The 25,617-nt window shown below is 39.5% G+C and overlaps 1 protein-coding gene across 2 annotated transcripts in view; it reads left to right on the top strand.

Annotated features, from left to right (window-relative positions):
* Nucleotides 1-1,791: 1,791 nt before the first annotated feature.
* The window catches only part of bmpr1ab (bone morphogenetic protein receptor, type IAb), a 41,158-nt gene continuing 17,332 nt past the window's right edge, over nt 1,792-25,617 (top strand). The window contains exons 1-3 of one of the 2 annotated variants that reach the window (XM_055175139.2): nt 1,792-2,100; nt 11,594-11,742; nt 23,280-23,498. In XM_055175139.2, the coding sequence (XP_055031114.1) occupies nt 23,429-23,498 (70 nt within the window). In that variant the 5' untranslated portion in view covers nt 1,792-2,100; nt 11,594-11,742; nt 23,280-23,428. The remainder of the gene's footprint in view (nt 2,101-11,593; nt 11,743-23,279; nt 23,499-25,617) is intronic. The other variant, XM_055175140.2, reaches the window with a different exon arrangement.

The following is a 25,617-nucleotide window of genomic DNA, read 5'->3' as shown; positions in this document are numbered from 1 at the left end:
TGTGTACTTTTTTGGTGTGCATGCTAAAAGCATGTTAAAGGTCACGTTCTTCCTGATCCTATTCTTTAACCATATTTAGTGTGTAATGTTGCTATGATAGTATAAATAATACCTGTAAAATGATGAAGCTCAAAGTTCACTGCCAGGTGATATATTTTCTTTATAACACAATTCGCCTTTCAAAGCCTACATCGAACGGCCGGTTTGGATTCTACTTCCTGCTTTAATGACATCAGTAGAACAGTTTTTGACTAAACTCCGCCTACAGAAATACGTCAGTCGCCAGCTAAGCTAACGGCAAGCTAAGCTGCTATCGAACACATGTTATTTTGTGCACTGTATACAAAATCAAAGCTTCAAAAACACAGAAAGAACGGGACCTTTAAAACATTTTTGGATAAACTCTTTATTGCTTTATTGGGTAACTCACACATGCACAACACAAAGACTGCTTATTTGCACTGTCAGATATTACCTACTTCCATAATATAGTAGGTGAAAATCAGTAGTAGGCTATGTTTGAATTCATAGTATTTAAAAAACAGAAGCCAAAAAGCATCCGGATGCCTGCTACTTTCGGCTTGATTTTTAAATGTGCATATAATGGACACTTTACTATCCCATGAGGCCATGTGAACTGAGGAGCCGCCATAATCAAAGAGATGAATATAAAATATCAGAAATCTATGAAGTGGTTTGTTCTTTAAGTTAATTATTTGTGTGATTTAATTGTCTTTATTAAACAAAGCATGTGTAACATGACAATGAAAAATGGCAGATTAGGTATGCCCGAACTCAATACGCAATATGTAAAGACTGTGCCAAGAACCTAAGTGTAATATTTCATTTTTTTATTTATTTGTATAGCGCTTTTCACAATTGTTAATTGTTTCAAAGCAGCTTTACATGAATAGATATAGGGGAAAACACAGAAATATCGATAGATAATATAAGAAGCAGAATACAGCGGCTAAGAATTAACCGTACAAGCGAGCGTAGTAATAATGTAACGTATACAGGAAAGTGCTAAGTTAAGCCAATGTTGGCTGACTCTCCATGGGATGAAAAACCCCCTAGGACAAAAACCCTGTGGGAAAACTCCTAGGAGGAGAAAAACCCTTGAGGAAGATACATATATATATTTACAGTGCCCTCCACAATTATTGGCACCCCTGTTTAATATGTGGTCATGGACTTCTAAAAATTCTCCTTTTTATTTAAACAACATAGAACCCAAATGCAAAAAAAGGCAAAAATCCAACCTTTGATTTAAGTACATTACTTTGGTGGTAAAGAAGTTACACGTTTAGAAAAAGAAAACTTGAAATCATGCGTTCAGTATTGAAGGTCTGGCTACGCGAGACTAGGATGGGGCATATTGTGTGGCTCCTCCTCATTTTTTTCAATAGCAATAGCGTTTACCGTGCACTCACAACCTGAAATTTAATGAGAATAATGATGTCATAAAATCTTTCAACCACATTGTTGTAAGTGAGAGACTGTAAAATGTAAATGCTTATATCTTATAAATGCGGATTATGTCAATGTTTTAAGCGTTTATACTAAAAGCCAAAACTATTTCAATTTTGATGTCATTGGACTTTTAAACATTTAAACGTCAAAATAATCTCCCCCCTCCATTTGTACACCAGATGGCGTCCGCGGCTCTTTTTTATGTCTGAATCCTTCCCATTCATCCATACTCTCCCTCTCCAGAAAGTCCGTCTAGCTTGTTTTCACCGCACTAGTCGGCGAGAGAAACGCTTGCGTTCCGTCGCGCTTTCGTGATTGGAGGACTGAAGAAGCGGGCTTCTGTAATTGGAGAACGGAATCAGCGCGCTGCTGTGATTGGAGGACTGTATCAGGGCTGATCGCGTTACGCTCAAGAGTGGAATGTGCCCTCACAGAGGCACTACTAGAAAGAAAAGATCGAAAGAGATCGTAAAATCAGAGATAAACATCCACTAAACCTGGGGAATGTAATACAAAACTTAGCCTGGAAAGATATACGCGATTCACGCTTTAAGAAGACCTTCGAGAGAAGTCAAATCGATGCTCATTTTTAAGGATTTTAAGTTGTTTTCGTGGCTTCATCAATAGGTAAGTGGGAATTCCGGATATTTGCGTGGTGATTCGCTATCTTTCCGGTAGTGGAGAGGGGGAAAGTTTGCTTCTGTTGCCGTGCTTTCTTATTTTGGTAAATTGACGAAACACTAACATGAATGCAATGCGTACAATAACTGAAAAAACGAATTTCGCACCTACAATGCTTTATAAATGTGTCTGTTCACTTTATTCGTGCAGTGCTGCCTCATAAATGGCAAGCTTCTGTAAAATGGGCCCAAGAGCTCTTTAGCCTTCTTGATTTATATTTTCTTGATTTATTCTTTGTTTAAAGCCATCTGGTTGTAATATTACCATATATTGCAACATACTAACTAGACAAACCCACGCAACTGTATTGCTCCTTGTAGTTTGTGTTTTTGTATAGTGTTGCTTTGATATCATCTGTGTTTGTGTTTTGTTGTCGCAAGTTCCAACGTGCAACATATAAAATCTACGTTGACTTCCAGCTGGTTATGTTGTCTATCTTACACTGGACTACGTGTTAGTAGTTGAATAAAACGTTTTTCTTTGTTTTTAACTATACAACCATGTGTGTTGTATTATTTGCCAGATTTTCACTGTAAACCAGATGTGGTAGTATACTTTATTATTGACTACAGTGAGCTGTGGAAAGTTGTGGTATACTAAAGTATGGGTAGGATTAACGATAGTGAACTGATGACCTGTTGTAAATGCCATAGTAATTTAATATTGACAAAACACCGTAGTATCTAGGAGTAAACGCAAGTATACTACTGTATTTATTCATGTTGGTAATTTTCTGATTAGTTATTTCTTTGTCTTACATCAAGGCTGGCAATATCTATACTATCCATGTGCATGCAAAATATGACATGCTTTTTACATAGGCTATCACAGGATTTTGATTTCTCTGTTATAGGTTGTTTTAACTGTTTTACACACTTTGTTTTACTTTATTTGTTTGCAATTGTGTCGGCATTATGGCCCATTTTATGAAGAAGAATAAGGTAACCAATTTCCTATACCTACATTGTTAATAGTAAAGAATTTCAATAAGATAATAATAGTGTTTGGATAAACGATGTTTGTTTTAGCTGTATGATACAGTTTGGTCTGCTCTGTTAAACTCGTGTTTGTCATAAGTTGTTTGAAAAGAGGTTTTAAAGTGTGTTAGTCTTTCAGTAAATCTTTTTTGGTCATGACCCTCACTATAACCCCAGAGAAAATGAACAGACTCGTGATTAGTCCCAGGAGCAATTAAACATGGAGACAAAGATAAATCTCTTACAATGAGAGCGGCGGCTATATTCATATGTCTTAATTTACCGTGGTATTGGCCTTTCAGATTTATGGAGGGAAAAGGGGGGAGAAAGATCCAAATGAAAAACAGAGAGGGCTGTGCTTGTCTTCTTGCTCTTTTAAGGAGTCCATGTTCATAGTTTGTGTTCAAAAACACAAATTTAGAGTTTTATTTTCCTCGATTTTACATATAGTCTTTCAAGTAAGTAAGCACAGTACACTTTAGCTACTTTACATAATTTGTGATCCTACAGTTGCCACAGAAGTAGAAGCAACAAAAATAAAAACCACGGATATTAAGCCATAACCCACCAACACAGACCTTGCCGTGTGGCGGTTTAGTTTATCTGTGTTTTGGTACTGATGTGTGAATAATATCTTACTAGTGAAAAGACGTAATGTTGTTGCATGTGTGAAAAATCAAATTTTTTGTATTTATGGTAAGTTACTGAAATGACTATGTGAAAGATGCTATAATCTAACCGTTGTATGACATCTTCAAGCCAGTCATTGTGCAGATCACATTATGTTTCGATAGGAATTAAACTAACTCTGCATTAAAGAGCACCTATTGTCCGATTCATGTTTTTCAATTTTTCTTTGGTTTGTAAGTGTGTATTAGTTAGTACATGTTAACGATATGCAAAAGGTATATACCCCAAAGTAAATGATGAAGCGAGTTATCGTCTCCAACGTAAATCTCTTTTCTTGGACTTCAACAAACACAGGGATTGAAGGCAACAGTTTACTTCCTGGGATTGGTTATGTAGACAAGACCGACATTATCATAATTCCTCCCGCTTCACACTTGCCGCTTGTAAGTTAACTCCTGTTAGCAACCGAATCTTTTAAACATGGTAAGGAGCGTCACGTTTCCTGCTGACGTCAAAGGTATTCAGGCCAATCACAACATACAGATAGCTGGGCAATCAGGGAGCTTTTCAAATCTGTGTGTTTCAGGAAGAAAGTGAAATCTGGGGCTACAAAAATATATGGTATATGGGGCTACAAAAATATATGGTATATAGAAAATAATGTTTTTTAACCATAAACCTTGCGAACACACTGTATTATACGATTAGACTCTTGATTATTCGATTCAATTCGGTATTGATTTACTTGCTTTGGTATCGATTCAATAATAAGTAAATACACAAGCAATTAAGTACCCGAGTATATTTTTAAATAATGTGTGTAGTATTACTAATGTTTGATCACGTTGATGGTGCAGGCTTGAAAGAAGTGCTGCTGTTTGCCATATTTGATCTTTCTGTTTTGAAGAAGCGCGTCTTGTACAACGCTGAACGCTCTCACTAGAGTGTTGCCAACAGCGCCGCCACTGGCCGGGGGGGCTGAATCGATTCATAGGATATGATGAATCGATATTGAATTGAGAAACAAATAATTGCATTGCATTGATGAATCGATATTTTTACCCAGCCCCAGTTGCAAGAATGTAAACAAAGGACAACTTTGTTTAGCTCTGTTAGCCAGTTAGCTAAAGGCTAATTCATAACGGTGCTATACGATAATTAGCGATCACTATAGACCCCTTCAAGGTTTGTAAACATTAAATGACTCTCGGGTGCGCGCGCAGCATGGAGTCAAACTGTTCATACCATTTAGGCTTTCTAGTTTAATCTAACAGGATTGAAAAATGATGACTTGCCTGAAATGAAGTGAGCACTACAAACACAAGCCACTTTGATATTTGCCTTATCCCGGTCTGCGCGTTTAATTGCTTGCAGCCACAGATGTTGTATTTTTTGTTTTTGAGATTCTGCAGGAATCCCGAAAAACTTAACGGCAGACCTGGTGCGATTTTGAAAGCCCATGACGCAAGTAGGCATTTTTGATGATACAGATCCACAGTCTGTAATCAAATAATACCTACACATGAAAGCATATCTAAAAATAGACAAATACAAACAAAAAACATATAATAAATGTCTTGTAAGACCTGTGCTAGCAACTACCCGTGATGGTAAGGTGTGTGACGTTTCCACAATGTGTGCGGGATGTTTTTGCGGATTGCAACACACTGAGCCGACATACCAATATGAGCATATTGCATATTTCTGAGGGAGGGGCTTTATATAACCAGGAACCAAACTGCCTGTTTTTTTGGAGAATGAAAACTGGGTGGGTTTAGAAAAGGTAAAATATGTGAAAAGTAATGTTTTTTATGAAACGGGAACAAGTTAAAGTGCACACCATAAACACAATCAAATCTTCAAAAACAGCCGGTTTACCACCCCTTTAATTCATTACATGCATGTGATTTTTTTTAAAGCATGCATTGTTTAAACAGACATATAATCAGGACTCTTTGCCCGAAGCATGTTTATAAGGTCAGCCTTGCTGCCGAAAGAGGAATTCACGTACACGCTCTGTATCAGATAGCTTTGTCCTGTGAAAGTGCCTGTTCGTTCTCACCGCTGTTTTGCACTGATTTCTTGACATTATCATCATGATTGTGAATCTACTTGCATGTTTGTATGGGCAAGATGTGGGCTCAACAACAAAGCCAGTCCCGTCCTCCATGCATGGGCCTGAAAAGGGCCTGTGCTCTGCTTGCAACTAAATTAGAAAACAAGGAGTGGGAGGGGAAGAGAGAACCAAATCTAATTTTCTCGCTAAGAGCCAGGCTTTCTTTATTTATATATCGTTATGACCGTATTTAAAGGAGAAATGGTGGCCCGGTACCTCCATGCATAACTCGTTCTTTATTTTTCAGCCTGTGGGTCTTCGTCTGGCCTTGAAAGTGCCTCTTTTCGAAAAGGGAGGAGGAGGAGGGAGAGAGGAATATGGGAGAGAGAAAGAGAGTCAGGTTTCGGCCCCTATTTGCTCTAAGCCGAATCCGAGAAGAAAGCAATATCACTCAGACTCAGATCTTATGTGCTTTGATTTGCTTATGGCTCAGTGTAGTCTGTGGTGCTTTGTAATGTACTAAGGCCGCTTACCATTGTGTTTGCACTATGCAGTAGCCACTTAAGATGGTGTTGAATTGTTTTCTGTTGTGCAATTCACCCTGGCTGTAATAAGATGTGGTAGTGAAAGCTTAGTTTCGCAGCCTTGAATGGCAGCTGAAATTGAGTCGGGGGCGATTGTATCACTTTTTGCAGTAACAAAGTGCCTGTTAATTTTTTTCTTTTACTTGAAGGAAAGGTGGAGCACACGTTGCTTGGTGTATCTTTTCTCACTCAATGATATCTTCGAATCTTAATGAATGCCAAGTGTACAAATGGCCTCTGTTCTGTTGGCAAGTGAAGAACGATTCGGTTGAAAAGTTTTGAGAACAAGTTGCTTCAGGTAGAAATAACACAAGAAATCTTGTTGTTTCAATCTGAATCTCCTTTTTATGCAGTTGGATGAATTCTTCAGTTTAACATAATAACTGTTTTACTATAGTGAGATAGCCAGAAAGATATGGCAAACCGCAAGCAAATTACCCCTTGTTAAGCCCTTACAATGCAGAATACCCCTCATGTTGATACAAAGCTCTGTGTAATACCTTACATGTCACTCTTTATCTTTCTTTGTATAGAAAACGCCATGTCTTTCAGGAGCTTTTTGTTAGGGGTGCGGTTGTGAACGCACAGCACAATAGAGTCGAGTTGGATGCAGTTAGCTGAGCGTGCAAAGTACACACACTACCATTATTGGCAGAGCAGTGTTTAGTTCTGCCATATGCCAGTGCTGTGCCTTTATACTAACATTAATCAGGTGGTAACTTGCTACTATGCTCGCCTGTGTGGCATACTGATTTTATTTTACAGGTTTTTTTTAGTTTTCTCTTTATGCACTGTTTTGGTTACTTTTGATACAGTTATGTTTGACATTTTATATAGAGATTTTTCCATATCAGAGAGAGCTTCAAACACACGGTATTGACTAGGGCTGCAACGATTAATCGCGTGTCCCATTAAAAATGCCTCTGTAATCATTTCAGAACCGATTTTGAATCGATTCAGAACCGATTTTGAATCGATTTTGATTCGATTCTGTGTTTCAAGCACAGCTTGTGCATGTACTACGGCATTTGGTCAGTAGGAAGTCTCTATATCAATCTAAAATCATTGAGCCGGAGTCGTTTATAATGTACATTTAAAAAGCAACGCTCGTTAAACAAACTCATTCAAAATATTCTTTATTATCATGAAAATACCTAAACAATTTAAAGAACAGCGATATAAATATTCCTATAGACATTTCCTGGAATAGGGTTTGTAATGCTACCTCTTCTGTGGCACAAAGGGATTTTCTGCACGAGAGCGCCTCCTGGCTTTGGGATGTGTAGGGATTTCACCGTAATTCGTTCAAATTAATTCACTGAGAAAACGCGCATTTGCATGATTAATCATTGCAGCCCTAGTATACTGCAAGCAATGTTCCTACTGTCTGCATATTTGCATAAGTGCATAATGTTATGTCTGAGATAGGGCTGTGCAAAAAATTGCCTGCGATTTTCATGCATGTTTTATCAGTAAAGCCTTCATTTGAGCTTCTCGGTGAACTACGGCTCTGTGTAGTAAATGCCGCTCCATCTGAAAGCAGGTAATGGCGATTTACTACTAATAAAGGATCTGGATTTACTGATAAAACACGCATGAGAGTCACAGACAGTTTTTTGCACAGCCTTTGTCTGAGATGTGTTTGGCATCTGCACAGAACCACACAGCTATAAAATGGTGCATTTCCAGATTTGGACTCTCTGTCTGAACTTTGCATGTGCCCAAAGCACAACTGAACCTGAACAAAACTCTCAATAAAAAGCATTCATTATCACCGAGCCCTCCAGCAAGTATAACCACCACAGTCTAATTTCTTCATCTATAAAGCTTAAATGGTTATAGAACCAGATTAATAGCAATGACGAAGGTTTGAGACCTTAACCTAGTTAAACTAAAATTGTACGATTTTTTTATTTACTGCAGTTAAATTTGGAATGGTTCTCAGTTTATTCATTTAAAATATACATATGGTTGAATAAGTAAAGCATAAGTAGGGCTGTGATGGTTATCATAACCACCACACTGCCAATGCGGTGATGAAGTGTGACGTGGCAAGTTTTTTTATATTAAAAATACAAAGTACAATTTCACCCCGCGAGATGTCTTTCAGTTTGTGTAAACCCAAACGACCAGTAAACTAAGAGTTAGTGCGCAATGATGACCCAATATTCTCTCTTGGTCACTCAAGGTTGCGAATAAGAATCAATCTGTGCTACCAGTACACCATCAGAATGCGTTTTCAGTGAACTTGGAAACATTAAAAACCCAATATGGTTCCTCACTGGATCCGTGTGTTGTTTCACAGATGGAAGTGCTACAATAAACACGCACATATGCGCCACCCCGTGGGTGCTCCGCGGCTCAGCTGAAGCACCTATTGCAATGGCCAAGCACATATGCTCACTTGCTTCACATTTGCTTCACATTTCGCTTCTTAAATCACGTGGAAAACATGACCGTGCTATTCTTTTCAAAGCGCTTGGGCGCTCCAAAGACGTCTGCTAAGTTACCTAAGCATTGCTTGACTTTGTGACGAGCACCCACAGGCGGAAAAAGAAATTGGCGCCTATGAACATTTGTTAAGAATGTATATCTGATACTCATTTACATGTTCATATTTCAAAATATATGTATGCATTTTAAGCCTATATGCATCAATGCGTGTGTGCACATACTTGCATGCACACATATGCCCTCCATACACAGTACACACACATTCTATAACCACCGCATCACCAGTGAATTGGTGCATTACCATCACGGTGATAAAGTACTGCCACCGTCACATCCCTAAGAATAAGGCTGGAATGTTTTAAACAGACAAATGACACACATAATAAACACATTGTGTTTACTCTTTAACAGCTGTAACCTAAATTAATAAATGGTTGGATTTCCTTTGTATTAGATCCATACCTTGTGAAACAAATGAGCATGAGGGTCTAAAAGTTAAATATGAACAGATGTGTTACATGGGAATATTTTTTATCATCACTCAACTATTCTGCGAGCAAAGGTAATGATTAAGTTTTTTTTGCCATTCTCCCTTGTAAGATATCACATACAGTATCTCAACCACAGATTTTTTATGTGTTATTTGTAGGCTTTGAAAACAAGGTCATCTTCAAGCATTTGTGTTCCCCCACCCAGCGCCTCAGTGAACCATGCTAAACTTCTCATATCATGTGCTTTAATTTCAATTAGCTATGGTTGATCGTTCGCTTTGATCGTATTAGTTTCTCTTCAGAGCCGCGATTGCCTTTTAAACACCCTCATACTTTCCTGTTGGTTTTACTAAACCCTCTGGAATTAACAAGGGTGATTGAATCTTCAGATCTTAGAAGCCCACTTCCTACAGCTGTCCCTTCTCATGCTCTCTGCAGATGTCTTAAATATCCATTTTTAAGAGTTTGTATGTGCAAATAATGCAGGACACTTTGAAAATAATGCCAACTTTTTCTTTATCACCTATTTACTGTTTAGAGGAGACTTATTAAAGAAATCACTAGAAGCCTCCGATATAATCGTTTGGGATGAAGTCAACATTCCAGGATTCGGGTAACGAATTTTAATCCGCTTTCTTGGTTGAGGGCTGGGGTCTCCGTTCATCTTGGTACCTGTGCAGATTTGTATGTCTCCGGCTTGGTGACACTGTGTCTGAGGAGCATTTTAGCTCTTTCCGGGACACTAATCCACCTTTGTTAGTTTTTTAGGATGGCGAGAGTGCTACTCTAATTCTTATATAGTGACTGATTTAGTGACACACAGAGTTCTTTCTGTTTTAGGGTTTCCCCCTGCCCTTTTTTCAAATTTGTTTTCGTGTTAGTAGTGAGTTGTTGGTAGAGGTGTGAAATGTAACTGATCTCAAGATTTGATTACGATTATTATGTCAGCCATTTGATTCAATTCGATATCTCGATGCATCACAATGCGGCGCATTCTCAATTTAAAATATTACTCTATGGCAAGTCTGTCTCCCTCACACTTTTTCTGTTGATTTTTTGCACTTCGACTTTTTTGGAATAGAAAGGTGATTCCAGGGTTTCCCACAGAAAATGTGTTAGTTAAGGTGGTAGGGTTTGCCGCCACACCGGGGGGGAGGGGGTCTTTGTGCGATAGACTACAGACTCTGTACTACATTTAACAATTATTGATTAAATACTAAATATAAAATATGAATCGTATTAACAAAAAAGTAAAGTCCTCGCTCTACTTCATCATTAACGGTCGAAGTTCTCTTCCAATTCTCAAGAACGCAAGTACAGAGGACACATGAAAATACCCGGATGTGTTCTTGATATCAAGGATGAATCGAGTGCAGACTTGCGCACTGAATTCACACCAGAAGTCATTGCGGCCAAACGATGGCGTGGAGGTCAGATGACCAACAGGAAGATTGCACACGTCTCAATTCTCGCGACCTTTTGAGTTCGTTCTTCCAAGGTCGCCTGGCAAGACCAGTCTTCACGAGAACGCAAGTCCGTTCTTTGCATTCTTGGAATTGAGAAACAGCCTATAACTTGCGTGCATTAAAGCAAACTGCGTGTCCCATGTCCTTCAGACAGCGATGGTGGACCACGTCTTTGTCTCTCTCTCATTTCGGCCGTGTGCCCACTCGCAGTGTGAAGCGCGTCTGCGCTATCTCCGAGATGCACTTGACGGCCTTTTGTGTAGCGGATTTTTTACTTTTGGACGACCTAGTTAAGGCGGTAGGGTTCCACAGCTTAGGCGGGCCACCCGAACTTCAAAGTCCTGTGGAAACCCTGGATTCTCGCTTTATCCATCTGTATTTTGGCTCTAACTCTGTGAAAGTTTCACGTGCAGCATCTCATTTCACACACTTATGTCATACTGTGCAAAGAGAGCCTTCCTCCTCTTTACAGATGGTGTGGCACATGACAATTTGCATGTTATCTCTGTTATCAGAATGGCTGGTAAAACCCCTGACTCCTGCTCCTCTTTTATCCCTTATATGATTCATTTACCAGGCTCTGATGACCTATTGTAAATAAGGAAACATTTCACACTGGCTTAAAAGCAGATATGAATGCAAGGTTGTTGGATGAGTAGTATAAGTGTCTAAAAATTGTTAGTTTTTTAGATATTTCTATGCTTTTATGATTGTGGTGTAATCTTTTCTTTCAGATACTATTGCCTAAGCATTGTTTTCTTTACTTTCTATTTCTCTTTAGGTACTAAAAGGTTTTTCTGTGACTTTGCGGCTTTGCCCTGTAGATTTGTTCCAGTCAGAAGCCTCTTAATGTGGACACTTATGAGTCTGATGATCTTTTACTGTACTACCCCCGATCATCATGAACTTCCACACTTGCTACCCCGTAAGGTAAGACTTGCCTGTTTTTTGTTGCATACGCTTGAATCAAGCTGATAAATCGGCTGGTTGTTCTTGCTCTCCTGTTCTTAGTTTGGAAGTGAATTTATCTTCTGTTCAGAGATTTGGTCTTAAATCCTTTACTTTTTCCATTGTAAATAAGGTCCTGTTGTATTTCCCAAAAGCCTTTCTTAAGCTGAATGCTTTGTGAAATAGGACTGTTGGTAAATGGTTGGAGTGCTCTGCTTTCAGTTGCCAGAGGGTCAACTCTTTTTCAAAGGCTTACTACGTAGCCAACTATATTAGTCTCCAAATCAGGCTTCTGCAATTTTTCTTTAGGCTGTATTTTTGGAGGGAGCGTACAGCAATCCTGATTACCAAAGCCCAGAGATTAACCCTTAACCCTGTGCCTGAAACAGAGACAGACGTACGCAATCAGCAGGTTTCCTGTCTCATAATTATTTGCGCTTGATTGGCCTGTCAGAGACCAGATCCCCTCGCAGCCCAACTCCACATTAATGACCCCCTGACATATGAGATCTGTGTTTACATACAGAAATTTATACTGCCGCCTTGACGGGGTCACCGTTGTAGCCAACGTGCTGAGATTTTCTCAGGTACTTTAGGGCTTTAACTTTGATTAGACTTTAGTGAGTGTTTAGTTGTTGCTCAGAGCTATAGTTCAATCAGGCCGTGATGTAGTGAGCCGTATGGACCTGGGATGTTTACGTGAAGCTGGTGGCATCGCAGGCTGGAGGGAGGGGCTGTTCCACTCAATTGCAGCCACATGTTTGTGAAGGATGTGGAGCTGAACGAGGCCGTGTGATCTGGCAGACTTTAAGCAGGGCCCTCGCCTGTGGGCAGCTCTGAAGTTTGCCAGCGTGTTCCTTCAGCCTCTTCGTTACTGTGGTTTCTGGGCAAACACATTGCCCTGGTGCTGTACAATTTCGCATTCATAAACTGTACTCCAAGATTTCTCATAGAGTCGCTTGGACAAATCTGTTCTTGTACTTACTTATACGGACCACACACGTATGCTGGGATGGCACATGGAATATTTTACAAATGGTGGTGCACATACGGAAAGAGCAGAGGTAGGAAAACTTGCAAATGTGCACAGAAGGTGAAAGTGAGTACATTTCTGTGCAGAAAAGTATGCTCATATTGTTAAAAATCACACCTACTAAAGATCATTATTTTCTTTAGCATAAGATTTGAAAACATCTTTGGTCTTTGTTCGGTAACCTTGGGGTATTTAATCCCAGTTTTTAACTTGTGATCTTGTTCGGCTGTTGTGCACCTGTTTTCATATGTATGTCTGTGCTGGTTTTTGGATCTTGTGCCCAGTGGTTGCCGTCATGGGTGAAATCTTCAAGCAAGTCAGCTCTGTTTATCATCAATAAACATTATGTCATGGAGGCGGTGCTATGAATGGGTTTCTTTTCGTCACTGTTGGATCTAAAATCAACGTGTCCAGATGTCACGCTTTTATCTTTAGTTAAATCTTAAGAACCAGGCCTTCTGCTATTTTTAGTCAGAAAGAGACTAACCCAGATCTTGGGTTTAATCAGAGTGCTTTTAATTAAGTAACGTCACTCCAACACCATATTTGCAATGCCTCCAGTTAGAAAATTCAAACAAGACCTGACGATTCTGCGCATGTGCAAAGTCTCTTTCCCAGAGAAATCGATTGGCGATTGGATCTTTTTACTTGGAGGCAGGACCCTTGCTCCCCGGCTGACCGATGATATTTCCTCCATTCATAACAATACCAGTGATGCAACTTGTTCATATTAAATATCATTGGTTAAATTAACCCACCAAATGTTTATATTTGACCCACCAAATGTTTATATTTGACCCAACAATGGGTTAAAACAACCCAGCATAGGTTAAATTGTAACCCACCGGGTTGGGTTTGTTCCTTTTTTGACCCAACATTGGACCCACACAAGACTGTGGACTTTAGCCACCACAAACATGAACCATGATTTGCTAGTTGGTTGCAGGGGTTTTGGAGGACTGGCATTTTGTTTCTAGCATTTGATTTGAAAAAAAAAACAATCTTTGTAGTGCAAGTTGAGTGGTCAAAACTTTTGGTCTGTTTTCATAGGAGATAAGTAATACATTAAATGCATCTTAAAAGTTGAAGTCAGGAAATACATGCGCAGGAAGAAAGCCTGCCACCAGTGATAAAAACTCTATCATCTCGCGATTCCCGCCCACGTGGAATTTGTTAGCAGGTACTGGAAAATACACCACCCCTTCCTTTCCTTTGTAATGTCATGCCCTGATGCCTCCTTTAAGGAGAGCGGTACAAAGCCTAGAAGTAAACTAATTTGATTTCTATGGGAAAAACAACACCGCCACCTCACACTGATAAGAAAACAGATCTCCAGCAGTGCCGCTGTATGTCTCCTCAAGCTATGTGGATAAGAAAGAAAAATAGCATGCTTTTTAACACAATGTGGCAGACATCTCGTTCAAAAACAGTTGAACAGACATTCTGGCAACACAAGCTCTGCAGAGTGTGAAAATGATCTGCTTGAAACAGAGGAGCCTCTTGCCGCAGCCATTAAACGCCATGCCTGGAAAATTGCAGACATCGGAGACCCCTGCATGAAGTGCATTTTCATGCTTGCCTCATCAGGGCAACGTCCTTCAGCTCAAAACAATTTGCACTTAGTGTTTTGGGGGGAAAGGGGGCAATGTCACATTCAGTTGTCAGCTAGATGACATGTGTTTCTATGCACAGAGGGACAGAGCACTTAGTAATATGGATTTTGGATCCAGAAGGCATTGGCAGAGTGGCTTACTCTCACGTCTGCACTGCGGTCTGTGATCTGTCAGACTGGAATCTGTACTTGTAAAATGTCTAAATTAGGAAACTCGGCAAACCAACAGCTTGGTAGAGATCCCTACTTTCTGAACCTAAAATGATGGAGAGGTAAACGTTTAGGGCACTGGATAGTGGAGAATTTAATCTTAAAATACACAGAATGACAGATATTACAAACAATTTGCACGAGCTCACCAAAATTGGACAGTTGAAGACTGGAAAAATGTTGCCTGGTCTAATGAGTCTCGATTTCTGACATTCAGATAGTAGAGTCAGAATTTGGCGTAAACAGAATGAGAACATGGATCCATCATGCCTTTTTACCACTGTGTAGGCTGATGGTGGTGTTGTGGGGGATGTTTTCCTGGCACACTTTAGGCCCCGTAGTGGCAATTGTGCATCGTTTAAATGCCATGGCCTACCTGAGCATTGTTTCTGACCATGTCCATCCCTTTATGACCACCATGTACCCATGCTCTGATGGCTACTTCCAGCAGGATAATGCACCATGTCACAAAGCTCGAATCATTTCAAATTGGTTTCTTGAACATGACAATGAGTTCACTGTACTAAAATGGCCCCCACAGTCACCAGATCTCAACCCAATAAAGCAACCCAATAGAGAATACATATATATTAGTAACATATAACATTTATATTAATTTGTGTATGCCTTATAGGGGTGGGAATCGCTTGGACCCTCATGAATCGATTCAGAATCGATTCTTAGGGTCCCGATTCGATTCAGAATCGATTCTTGACGTACTAATTTGCATATCTGTGACGTCATTACGTCACATTTGCTCTCAAAGCCAGGTTAATGTTTGCGCTTTTGCCACTAGTCTCTGAACTGTCATACTGTACTTTAATGCAACTAAGGGATAAATAATGTCATTCTTATAGTGCTGGGCGATTTGGCCTAAAAATAAAATCTCCGATTTTATTTTTTTTAATTCGACTTACGATTTTTTTCGATCACCCCCAACAACTTATTAAGAAAAGAAATAAGTACAAATGGCAGACAACTTAAAGCAAATTTTGCTTTTATTTAATCAAAAGCAAGACAAATGTAACCCCAATTTATGAGATGAATAATAAATAAATAAACACCCTCTTGGAATCAAAGTCCCAGCTGTGTTTTACGTGTGCTATGATGTTGTTGATGTTGCTATAATAATGCTACGGAAGCCCCGGGCAACCAAAAATGCGCCATTACAAAAAAAATCGAATTACTTATTTTTTAAATCGCCCACAACAAAAAATTCGAATTAATTCATTAAATCGATTTTTCGCCCAGGCCTACATTCTTATATACATATATGTCCTGTTTCTGTTGTAAGACATTTATAAAAAAGAGATAGCCCGCACACTATTAACTTGCAAAATATTAAAAAAATTTATTGCGACGTTTTGATCGTGAGATCTTCTTCAGGTATATCTCATATGCCTGAAGAAGATCTCATGATCGAAACGTTGCAATAAATTATACTCATCAGCTATCTGGAAGAGTGCTTCAGGGTCTGTTTGAAATCGAGACATCCAAATGTGTACTGTTCTGTGTTAAGGAGTAAGTTTGACTAGCATCAGTCATTAAAAAACTCACATTGTTTGTCCAACAGAATGTAATGTAATGTAATGCCACATTGCGACACATCTGTGGAAACTGCAATAGATACAATTTATAAGGTAGACATTTTGCCCAATTTCTGTCTAAATTCCATGACTGTAGATTAGAATGGGCCTTCTGGTGCGCTGTCCAGAAACTGACCTCCCAACCGTATGCGCAAGGCCCTCTCTGGAGATCTACATTTAAATATGGAATGTGCTAGATTGTGTGCATGTGCTCAAACAAAGCCTTATTTTCAGCTCAGTGTTGTAATTACAGACTAGGATGATTCTTTTCGTCTTGTAAACCCGCAGTAGCCTCTGCGCAAGTTTCCCAGGATTTGCTTAGGGCTTGGAGATCAAAATAGAGAATGTCGTATGCACGAGCCACCATTAACACAACACCTAAAGCCCAATGTATACTTCCAATATGTAAAGTGTTTATGCGTATGGAAATTGTGTCGCTTAGAAATGTTTGCGTGGTGTACTCCTCATATATGACCCTTTTTGTGAAATCCAGGCTAAAGTCTCATAATCCAATTATGAGATTAGCAGCAACAAAATTTGATTTAAGTCATTGACTTCCCATTTATTTCAATCTTTGATGTAACCTTACTGAGTCAATATTAAAGATATCAATGTTATATTTTTAAAGAATGTTCTTTACATTAAGTAGTGTGATTTTCATGTAGAAAACATTACAAAAAATGACTTTGGTTGGGTTTTCACAGGCAGTTCACTTATGCTAGTGTACACAATAGAAAAATGTATACTTAGTTTGCGCTTTAAGGAAAACATGCCTTCTGTGTTAGAGAATGTTATGGATTAGAACCACTATTTGTTGGAAGCCTGCATTGGTAGGTCCTTCCTAGTTCAGCAAACGTCTCCTTGAAGTAAGGCAGAGACTAGAGAGAGGGCTGAAGATCTGGAGGCGGGACATCCCAGCACAGCTTGTAGTCTGATGATCGTCTAGACATTTGGGTCGATGAGTGTGGACTTTCCCTTTCTATAAAATAGTGGTTGCGTTTGTGTTGTTGCATATTGCGAAACTCACAGGCATCAATACTTTCCCTATTTTACTTAACTTCATAATAAAAAATAAACTACAATTAAATGGAAAACCCAAACTATTAAAACATGTTGATTTGAATTGCTTTTTAGAAAATTAATACCAGTTTTGAATAAAAAAAAATGGGATGTCAACAACTAACATCGATACAGAAATAACATATCTGTTGTCTAGACCCTTAATAATGAGTCATAAAAAGGATGAAAAAAAGATTTAACACCACTTGGGTCATTGGTAGAGACCTATGTTGACGATACATAACATCATCATTAAACCCAGCACTGTCTGGATAACTGCATCTGTTACCGCAAAGCTACCTCCACCCTTATTTTCCTTCCTTTGAAGTTTCTACATGTTCGACGTAATTTAACTTTTGTAGTCATACCCACAAAAAATTGTTTTTAACTTCCTACGCTCTCTTCTCACATAAATCAGATACCACCAGTTTTTTACTAGCACATCTAAACTCACGTCTTTATTTCCCGGTAACCCAGTCATATTTCCATTAGTGTGTTCTGCGTCTCCTGAGGGTTGTTCAGACATTTGATAAGCCGCAGATACAAACCAAAAAAACTGGTTGCAGATGTATGTGTGAGAGAGAGAGAGAGGGAGAGAGAGAGAGCGTGAAACCAAAGGCAGGGTATAAGAGAGCTTTGCTGTTAGAAGAGCATGACTGAGATATTGAAAGAGCTGTGACCAGCAGGGAATGATAGATAGATGAGGGTTGAGAAAGAGAGGGAGAGAGCGAATACAGAGAAGTGGTGCAGCAGGAGGTTTGAATAGGAATTGCTTTACAGGAACGTTTCAGTATTCTTATGGTAATCCAGCCTTGGATGAGCCTCAGAAGCAGCCAAGCAAACAATGCGAGTGGAGCCAGGAAGTCTGCTCTCCCTGCTGGCCGGCATGACTCGAGAGGCAGGCGAGGCGCTGGACTGCCTGCAAGGAGGGGCCCCCAGGAGGAGCCAAAGAAACGCATGCCAGCACACACATCCACACACCGCATTTACTCCATCCATGAGAATATGGTAAATTGTGGTGAAAAACATGTTTATCTGTGTTCGTCTGGTGATGAACAAGACTCGTTTATTTGAGTATTTCATGGAAACGATCATGTTTCAGTAACATCATTAGCAATGATTTGTGATGGTCTTACTTTTTAGATGAGATTCTAGTGGTTTTGCACTGCACTATGGTTTATCTTTTCATATACAAGGGTCTGGTTTTGTGTAAGCCCGTACAGTGGTAACAACCACAGACTTAGCAGGATACCTGAGGTGATCCCTTTGCTTGTTAATCACACCTGCCTTTCCAAAACCTGTCTGAAAGGGGATGTTTGGCGTCTTGCGGTTATCCTTTTGTATTACGTGGACTTACCTGAACAAACAAAGATATTCAAAGACCCTGTCAATGCAGCATTATCTATGGGAAACAAGTGACACGGCTTGGTCTGTTCTTCCTCAGATTTCTGTCTCCAGAGTGACTTCCCCTTTCAAGCATCATATGATTGACGACTGTGGGAATGCCTTCCCAGAAACCACATGCCATGCCTCAGTGATTTGCTATAAGGTGTGGTCATTCTATAGGGTGGCTATAGTTACTCTACCTTTTACCCGTTTCCCTCATCCCTCTGGTCTTTCATCCATCCAAAGTAAATTAATGAGGAGCTTTTCTCAAAAAGAATGCATAGTGAGGCCATAAATTATGGCCATATTTATCTGAAAAGCTCTGTGAAATCTTACTCTTTTGATTTAATAGTACTCCATCTGCTATAGAGATTCTTGCCAGTTGTCAAGCTATGCTATTGATATAAACATTCACATGTCATTTTAAAAATCCTAAAGTCTCCAAAAATAAAAATTGCCGCCTTACTTTCTCACCCTCATGTCTTCCCAGATGTATATGCCTTTCTTTTTCAGTTGAACACAAATCATTTTATATTAAAATGGTATCATGTTATCCTTTTATATGGGTGTCAGCGTGGCAAAGCTCCAAAAAGTGCATGCATTCATAATTGAAGTAATCCAAATGACTCCAGTAGGTTAATTGTATGTCTTCAGAAGTGAAACTAATTGTGAGGAGAAAAAAAACAAATAATACAATTTTGACCATGTTTGGTCAAACTGGATACTGAAACCAAAACAAGCAAATCTGAATGCTAATTTCAAATAAGTTGCCACAAACGCACAGCCTTACGGTACATTCACACGGGGCGTAAGCGTTAACGCTTCCCATTCACTTTTAATGGGTGAGGTCATGCGTTGCCGAACTGAATTGTGGCTCCATCGGCACTGCCGTTGCTCGCGGCAAAAGTTGAACATTTCTCAACTTTTCAAGCGGCAACTTGTGTGTCAGCTAATCAGATCGCCTTATGCAAATAACCAAGGCAGAGCCAGCCAATTACGTTTATGGAAGACGTTTATGTTGCATGTGTTGCGGCCACTGTGATTGGCTGTTGGCCACGCTTCAGACAAGCCTTCCGTCGAGCGTTAACGCTTTTGTCCCATGTGAATGTACCGTTACAAAGCATAGTTAATTTAACTCATACATTTGCGCTGATGTTCAACGTATGTCCATTGCGACAAATTGCAATACATCTCGTGGCCTACATACTCTTGTATGCGCATGTGTGCCCTACAGGTACAATCTATGCAAGGTTTCAAAAATCCGGTGGTGCATGTACAGTGCGTGCACACTTCTAATTACAAAAATTGTGCCACACGCACTGTACATGGACCCACGTGTACAGGTAAAAATGGACTATACTTCGGCCTTTATTGTTGTCTCGTGACTGATATAATTTTCGTCACTAGGCATGCAAGAAGTTATCAACGGTTGCAGTTTTTTAAATTACAAATAGGCTTTATGCCCAGCTGCACTACTTCCTGGACTTCAGCCAGCTCCTTGTTTCCTGTCTACCATTATTGGACAAACTGATTAATCCATGTGTGTCTGATTATTGTTGTTGTGACTACTGAGGTCAGGCACACCTAGATTAATCAGTTTGTTTGTGACTACTGAGGTCAGGCGCACCTGGATTAATCAGTTTGTCCAATAATGGCAGACAGGAAACAAGGAGCTGTCTGAAGTTCAGGAAGTAGTGCAGCTGGGCATAAAGCCTATTGATTTTCCAAACCAGGTCTGTATGTGATGGTGTAACTGTAGGATAATTTTATATTTGTATGGAATGTTTTTAGTTTCTTTAGTGTTGTCTTTGTTGTATTTTCTCTGATGTTTATCTGCATCTTGTGTGCTGTAAGTTTTGGGAGTATAATGTAGAGCCCGACCGATATGCGTTTTTTCGGGCCGATGCCGATACAGATATTAAGGAGTAAAAAAAGACCGATAACGATATATCGGCCGATATTCTTTATGTGTATATTATAGTTCAGTATATACTACAGTACAGTATATTATACTAAAGTACTGTACATAGAATACACTATATACTTTAACATAATATACTATGAATAAATACAATGCAGTGCAATGATCACTCACAAATGTGGTGATCACTCACAAATGTGGTGATCCAAAACTTATATTGATGTGACAAAGATATGTACTATAGGCAAGAAGTTAACAATAAACTTTATTATCCAAAATTAGTTGGATATCAGTGCACTAAACAGTAAACTTGACTTATTATAAATAACTTTAAAACACAAAGAGAACAAAATACATAAAACTTGCATCATTTGCAGTTTTGACGAGAATAACGTTATAAAGAGAAACTTATGAAGTTATTGATTAATATTAGCTTTACAGTAAGTTGTGTACTTCACAAATTAGTTAGCCACTAACAGTTACGAAGACAATGCTTGACGGAGCACATACTAATGTACGCTATGTTTAATGTTGTGCACAACGTTTTTATAACACAAACCCAGGGTTCCGTGCAAACTTTAGACTTTTATAAAACTAAAGTGTCTTCGCTCCGCCTCTTTTATTTAGCAAGGGTGTAGAGTTGCGCGAGCTTATTGAATCAATTGCTCTGAAATTAGCATGTAAACTAACAGCACAAGCAGCAGTAATCTCATATAGTGATATATAAGTGCACGGCTGCGCGTAGTTTAAACGTGTCATTTCTCCGTCTCGCGTCATTTCTCCCGCTTGCGTTTTAACTCGCAAGTCGACATAGAGACGGATTAAAAACACCAAATGTAAGCGGGAATGCGTCTCTCTTGTCCATTTATAATCCAATCGACCAAAGCGTGTCTTAATACCAGGTGTAAAAATGTTGTGAAGAAGACACTGCGCCACCTGAACTTAGAGACTGACTGAAGTGAAGGGGGTGGGGGATTGGCTGGTGTCACTACAGTGAGTGATCTGGGTCGCCATTAGCAACCAGTATGGCGCACTCTGCTGGACAAACAAGTACTTACATCTTTCAAATGCATTTAATGTGTTCTGTAACAAACGTTCATATCGGCGCATATCTGCGGCTTATACGCCGATACAGATATATCTGCGACATGTTCATATCGGCCGATAAAATCGGCAAAACGATAAATCGGTCGGGCTCTAGTATAATGTTGTTCACAGATGGTGGAAGTGTATGTGTCAGGGTCCTCATGCTTGAAGTTTTATTCTTTTAGTGCACTTCCTATCCTTAGGCCTTTTAAGTTTTTTTTTGTGACTAGTTCTGACATGCAATTACCAGCTTTAACTCTCTCGTAAGGCCTGTGTACACCAAGAGCAAAAGGACACAGTGAATAAAATGTAAAGTTTGTTTGTGGTACAATTTGCAGAGAAAAAACTTTTTTTTAAGGTTTGTGGTTACTAAAGCATGGAATATAGCTTGTTTTTGAACGTACGCACACGGTCGAATGCACAGCCTTGCAAAGCATCGTTTATTTGAATCGTACATGTACGCAGATCCACGACGCATGCGTATTGCGACAAAATGCAATTCATCTCCTGGGCTACATACTACATCCTCCTGTATGCACATGCACAACCTACACGTACAAAGTAAGGGCATTTACACAAATCCGGTGGTGCACGTACAGTGTGTATACTATTCTGATGATTCTTATATATGCGCAAAAATGGGAATCTCTTGTTATTTTCTTGACATACATGTCCTGTAAATGTTCTGGGATCGCTCCCGGAAAGAGGACCAAGTAACATTGCCGTAAGATACACGGAAAGCGTTGTGTGTGAACAAGATGCAGAAACAATGCTGTAAGGGACGTGTCATAGCATGTCATTGCAACATGAAGTTATGGTCTAGCTCTTTAAACGAGGGATTTACATGCAGATTAACATTCACAACAAGAAATAACTGCTTCAGTCCAGTTTGCAGACATCGGGGGCTCGTCACTATCCGCACAAAACATAAAAGAATAGCTCATCATGCGCTCATAGCTTATAATAAACAAAAATGCATTTGCGTCGCACAGATTCCATAAAATCATTGGCAGTGTGAATGAACCAAAAAATTAAACAATCCCAGACAAATCCCGGATGCATTTTCCGTAATGTCTATGTGAAAAGGCTATGTGCAGAGAGGGATTCGGCCTATCTTAAGGGGTCATCATGAACCACAGGAGCCCTGCCATTGTTTTCCCATTACCAAGAGTCAGGGAAGTGTGAAAAGTAGGTCGCAGGTCGGTCCTCTTTGTCCCCCGTCGCCAAATAAAATGTGACAGACACCAGCCCCCTCACCACTGCTGTTAATTCAGGCCCCCAGTCCCGCAGAGCCACTGGGAGCCACTAATTGCATAGAGATAAGTTAGAGCCATGAGAGAGGAGACACATTATGTTATTAACGCTGGACAGAACGCAACGGTGTCCATTTGAAAGGGGCACTCTTTAAGCTGGCTTCCAGACTCAAAGGCTAGCTTTACAGTTCTGCTCTGTTGTGGGGTCAGGGGTCACGACACTAAGATGGATTCTCAGAGGAATTTGAAAGCCACCTTGGTCTCTCCATAGAGAGGCTGCTTGGTTTATTTCTGCTGCAGAGCAAGGGAAGCAAGTCATGTTGCAATGATGGATTTACAACATTTAATAACTTTCCTATTCTCCTCATTACAGGGTTTTAAACTAGAGGAGGCTGTAAAGAGGTCTTGAAGCTTCGTCCCGCAGCTACAGTTTTACTCAGTCCTGTTGCCCTCACTGCCTATTGGCCACTTGAGTTGAGCACCACCACGACAGCCACAGGATTCTGCATCTCAGCCAACAGGATGAAAAGTGACCCTGTCTTCTTCCTTGCCATTTTGGGAGCTGGTGTCCTCCTCTCCCTGCAGGCCGAGGGTAAGCCTGTTTCATTATTCTAAAGTGTCAACACTTGGCTATTGGTTTCCCCTTCAGTGGACCAAACAGAGGCTTGGCAGTAGCTGCTCGTTTGATGCAGGGTGTCTGTTTTAAATCACAAATGAAAATGTGTTTTCATTTTGTTTAGTTTTGAGAGAGTAAAGTGAAAACTGGAGATGACTGAAAGGGTCGTCTGTTTTGTTTCATCTGGATGCATAATAGCAACATAGCAGTATTTATAATACAAAGCAGGACGAGGCAGTATGAAACCTGATTTGCCCATATTTGGATGATACCCAGTGTTCGCAGAAGCCTTGCTGCCTGTTTTAATGGATGGTGGCCTTTAAAAACATAGCACGAGTAATGGTCTTTCTTTTCATTCCCATCAGGTCCAGAAAGCTTAGAATCTGTCTGTTCACATTTGCAATGCATTAGCAACCAAACGCCGCCTGCCAGGATATCCATCCAAATTTCATTTAATTTTATTAATTTGATGCATTTCAGATCTTCTCTTTATGGGTTGCTAGTAATGGAGGGTTTGTTTCCATTTTAGGGAAGGTTCTCTCTCACATAAAGCGCTGTATCAGAATGTAATGGCCTCCATCAGAGTCCACAGTGTTGCGCTTATGTAGATGTTAGGTAGTTCATTCATCCGCTCATCAGAACTTTCTGTGATTGTAATGTGACAATACGCATCTTAGTGCTGAGGTGTGAATAGGCAGTTGACTTAACATTTGACTTTGCAGAAAAACAATTAATTGGTGATCAATGAATTGGTTTGAATTTGTATATGCTTCCGTGTTAGAGGTGGTAGTGTGTGTGTCAAGATTTATCCACTCTGGGACCCGTAAAAAAAGGCGGTTTCAGTAAACCGCTGGAAACGCCAATAGGATATACAGTTTGTACTTTTACAGCTAAAAGTGTCTCTGTGTAGACATGCTCTTAAAGAATTAGTCCACTTTCTTAAAAAAAATCAAAATAATTTACTCACCACCATGTCATCCAAAATGTTGATGTCTTTGCAAAGAAATTATGTTTTTTGAGGAAAACATTCCAGGATTTTTCTCCTTTTAATGGACCCCAACACTTCACAGTTTTAATGCAGTTTAAAATTGCAGTTTCCTAGCGAAACGATTGTCATTTTTGACAAGAAAATAAAAAAATATGCTCTTTTAAACCACAACTTCTCGTCTTCCCCCGGTCCTGTGATGACCCATTACGCAATTACGTGAGGTCTTGCTGGCTCGTCACACAGCCGGAGTAAGAAGACAAGTTGTGGATTAAAAGTGCATATTTTTTATTTTTCTTGCCAAAAATGATTATCGTTTCGCTAGATAAGCCCCTTATGCCCCGTTTGGGAGCGTTTAGAATCCTTTGAAGCTGCGTTGAAACTGCAATTTTAAACTGCATTAAAACTATTAAGTGTGGGGTCCATTAAAGTCCATTAAAATTAGAAAAATCCTGAAATGTTTTCCTCAAAAAACATAATTTCTTCTCGACTGAACAAAGAAAGACGTCAACATTTTGGATGACATGGTGGTGAGTAAATTATCTGGATTTTTTTAAAGAAAATTGACTAATCCTTCAAGTGACTGCTGTTTTTGTGACATCACAAGGTACTGAATTAGCACTAATATGTTAATAAGGTCAGTTGTTAACAAAGCACAGATTACCGTTGCCGCCTGGCCTAAAAATATAACTACGGGATTTAGAAATTAGGACACTATGTGGACTTTTTTTTTTAAAGAAGCTATGAGTCAAGGTTTTATGTGATTTGTTGCATAATATTTTATTTGGTCAACAAGATTTCCAGGAACACTGCAACAATAATGGTCCACCCATTTTGCTTGAAAAACGTAGAGTCTTGGTTTTCTTCGTTTCTGGCTTTTGAGTATGTTTGTTTCCAGCTTATGTCACATGGTTATAGCATTTGTTTTCATTAAGTCCTTTTGAAGTTTCGCCTTTTTTTTCAAAATGCCTTTCTATTTTTGTTCATGATATAAGTCATTAACTCTGTCTATTTTTAGCAACAGGAAGGCCATAGGAGAGAACCTTTTCCTGCTTTTAAGAATGAGACAAATAGCTGTTAGAAAAAAACAGATCAAAAGATTTAAGATAA

This window comes from Misgurnus anguillicaudatus, chromosome 4 (assembly GCF_027580225.2).
Source record: "Misgurnus anguillicaudatus chromosome 4, ASM2758022v2, whole genome shotgun sequence".
Taxonomy (NCBI): Eukaryota; Metazoa; Chordata; class Actinopteri; order Cypriniformes; family Cobitidae; genus Misgurnus; species Misgurnus anguillicaudatus.
Note: the sequence above shows the minus strand (reverse complement) of the source record. Positions and strands in the feature narration are given on the sequence as shown.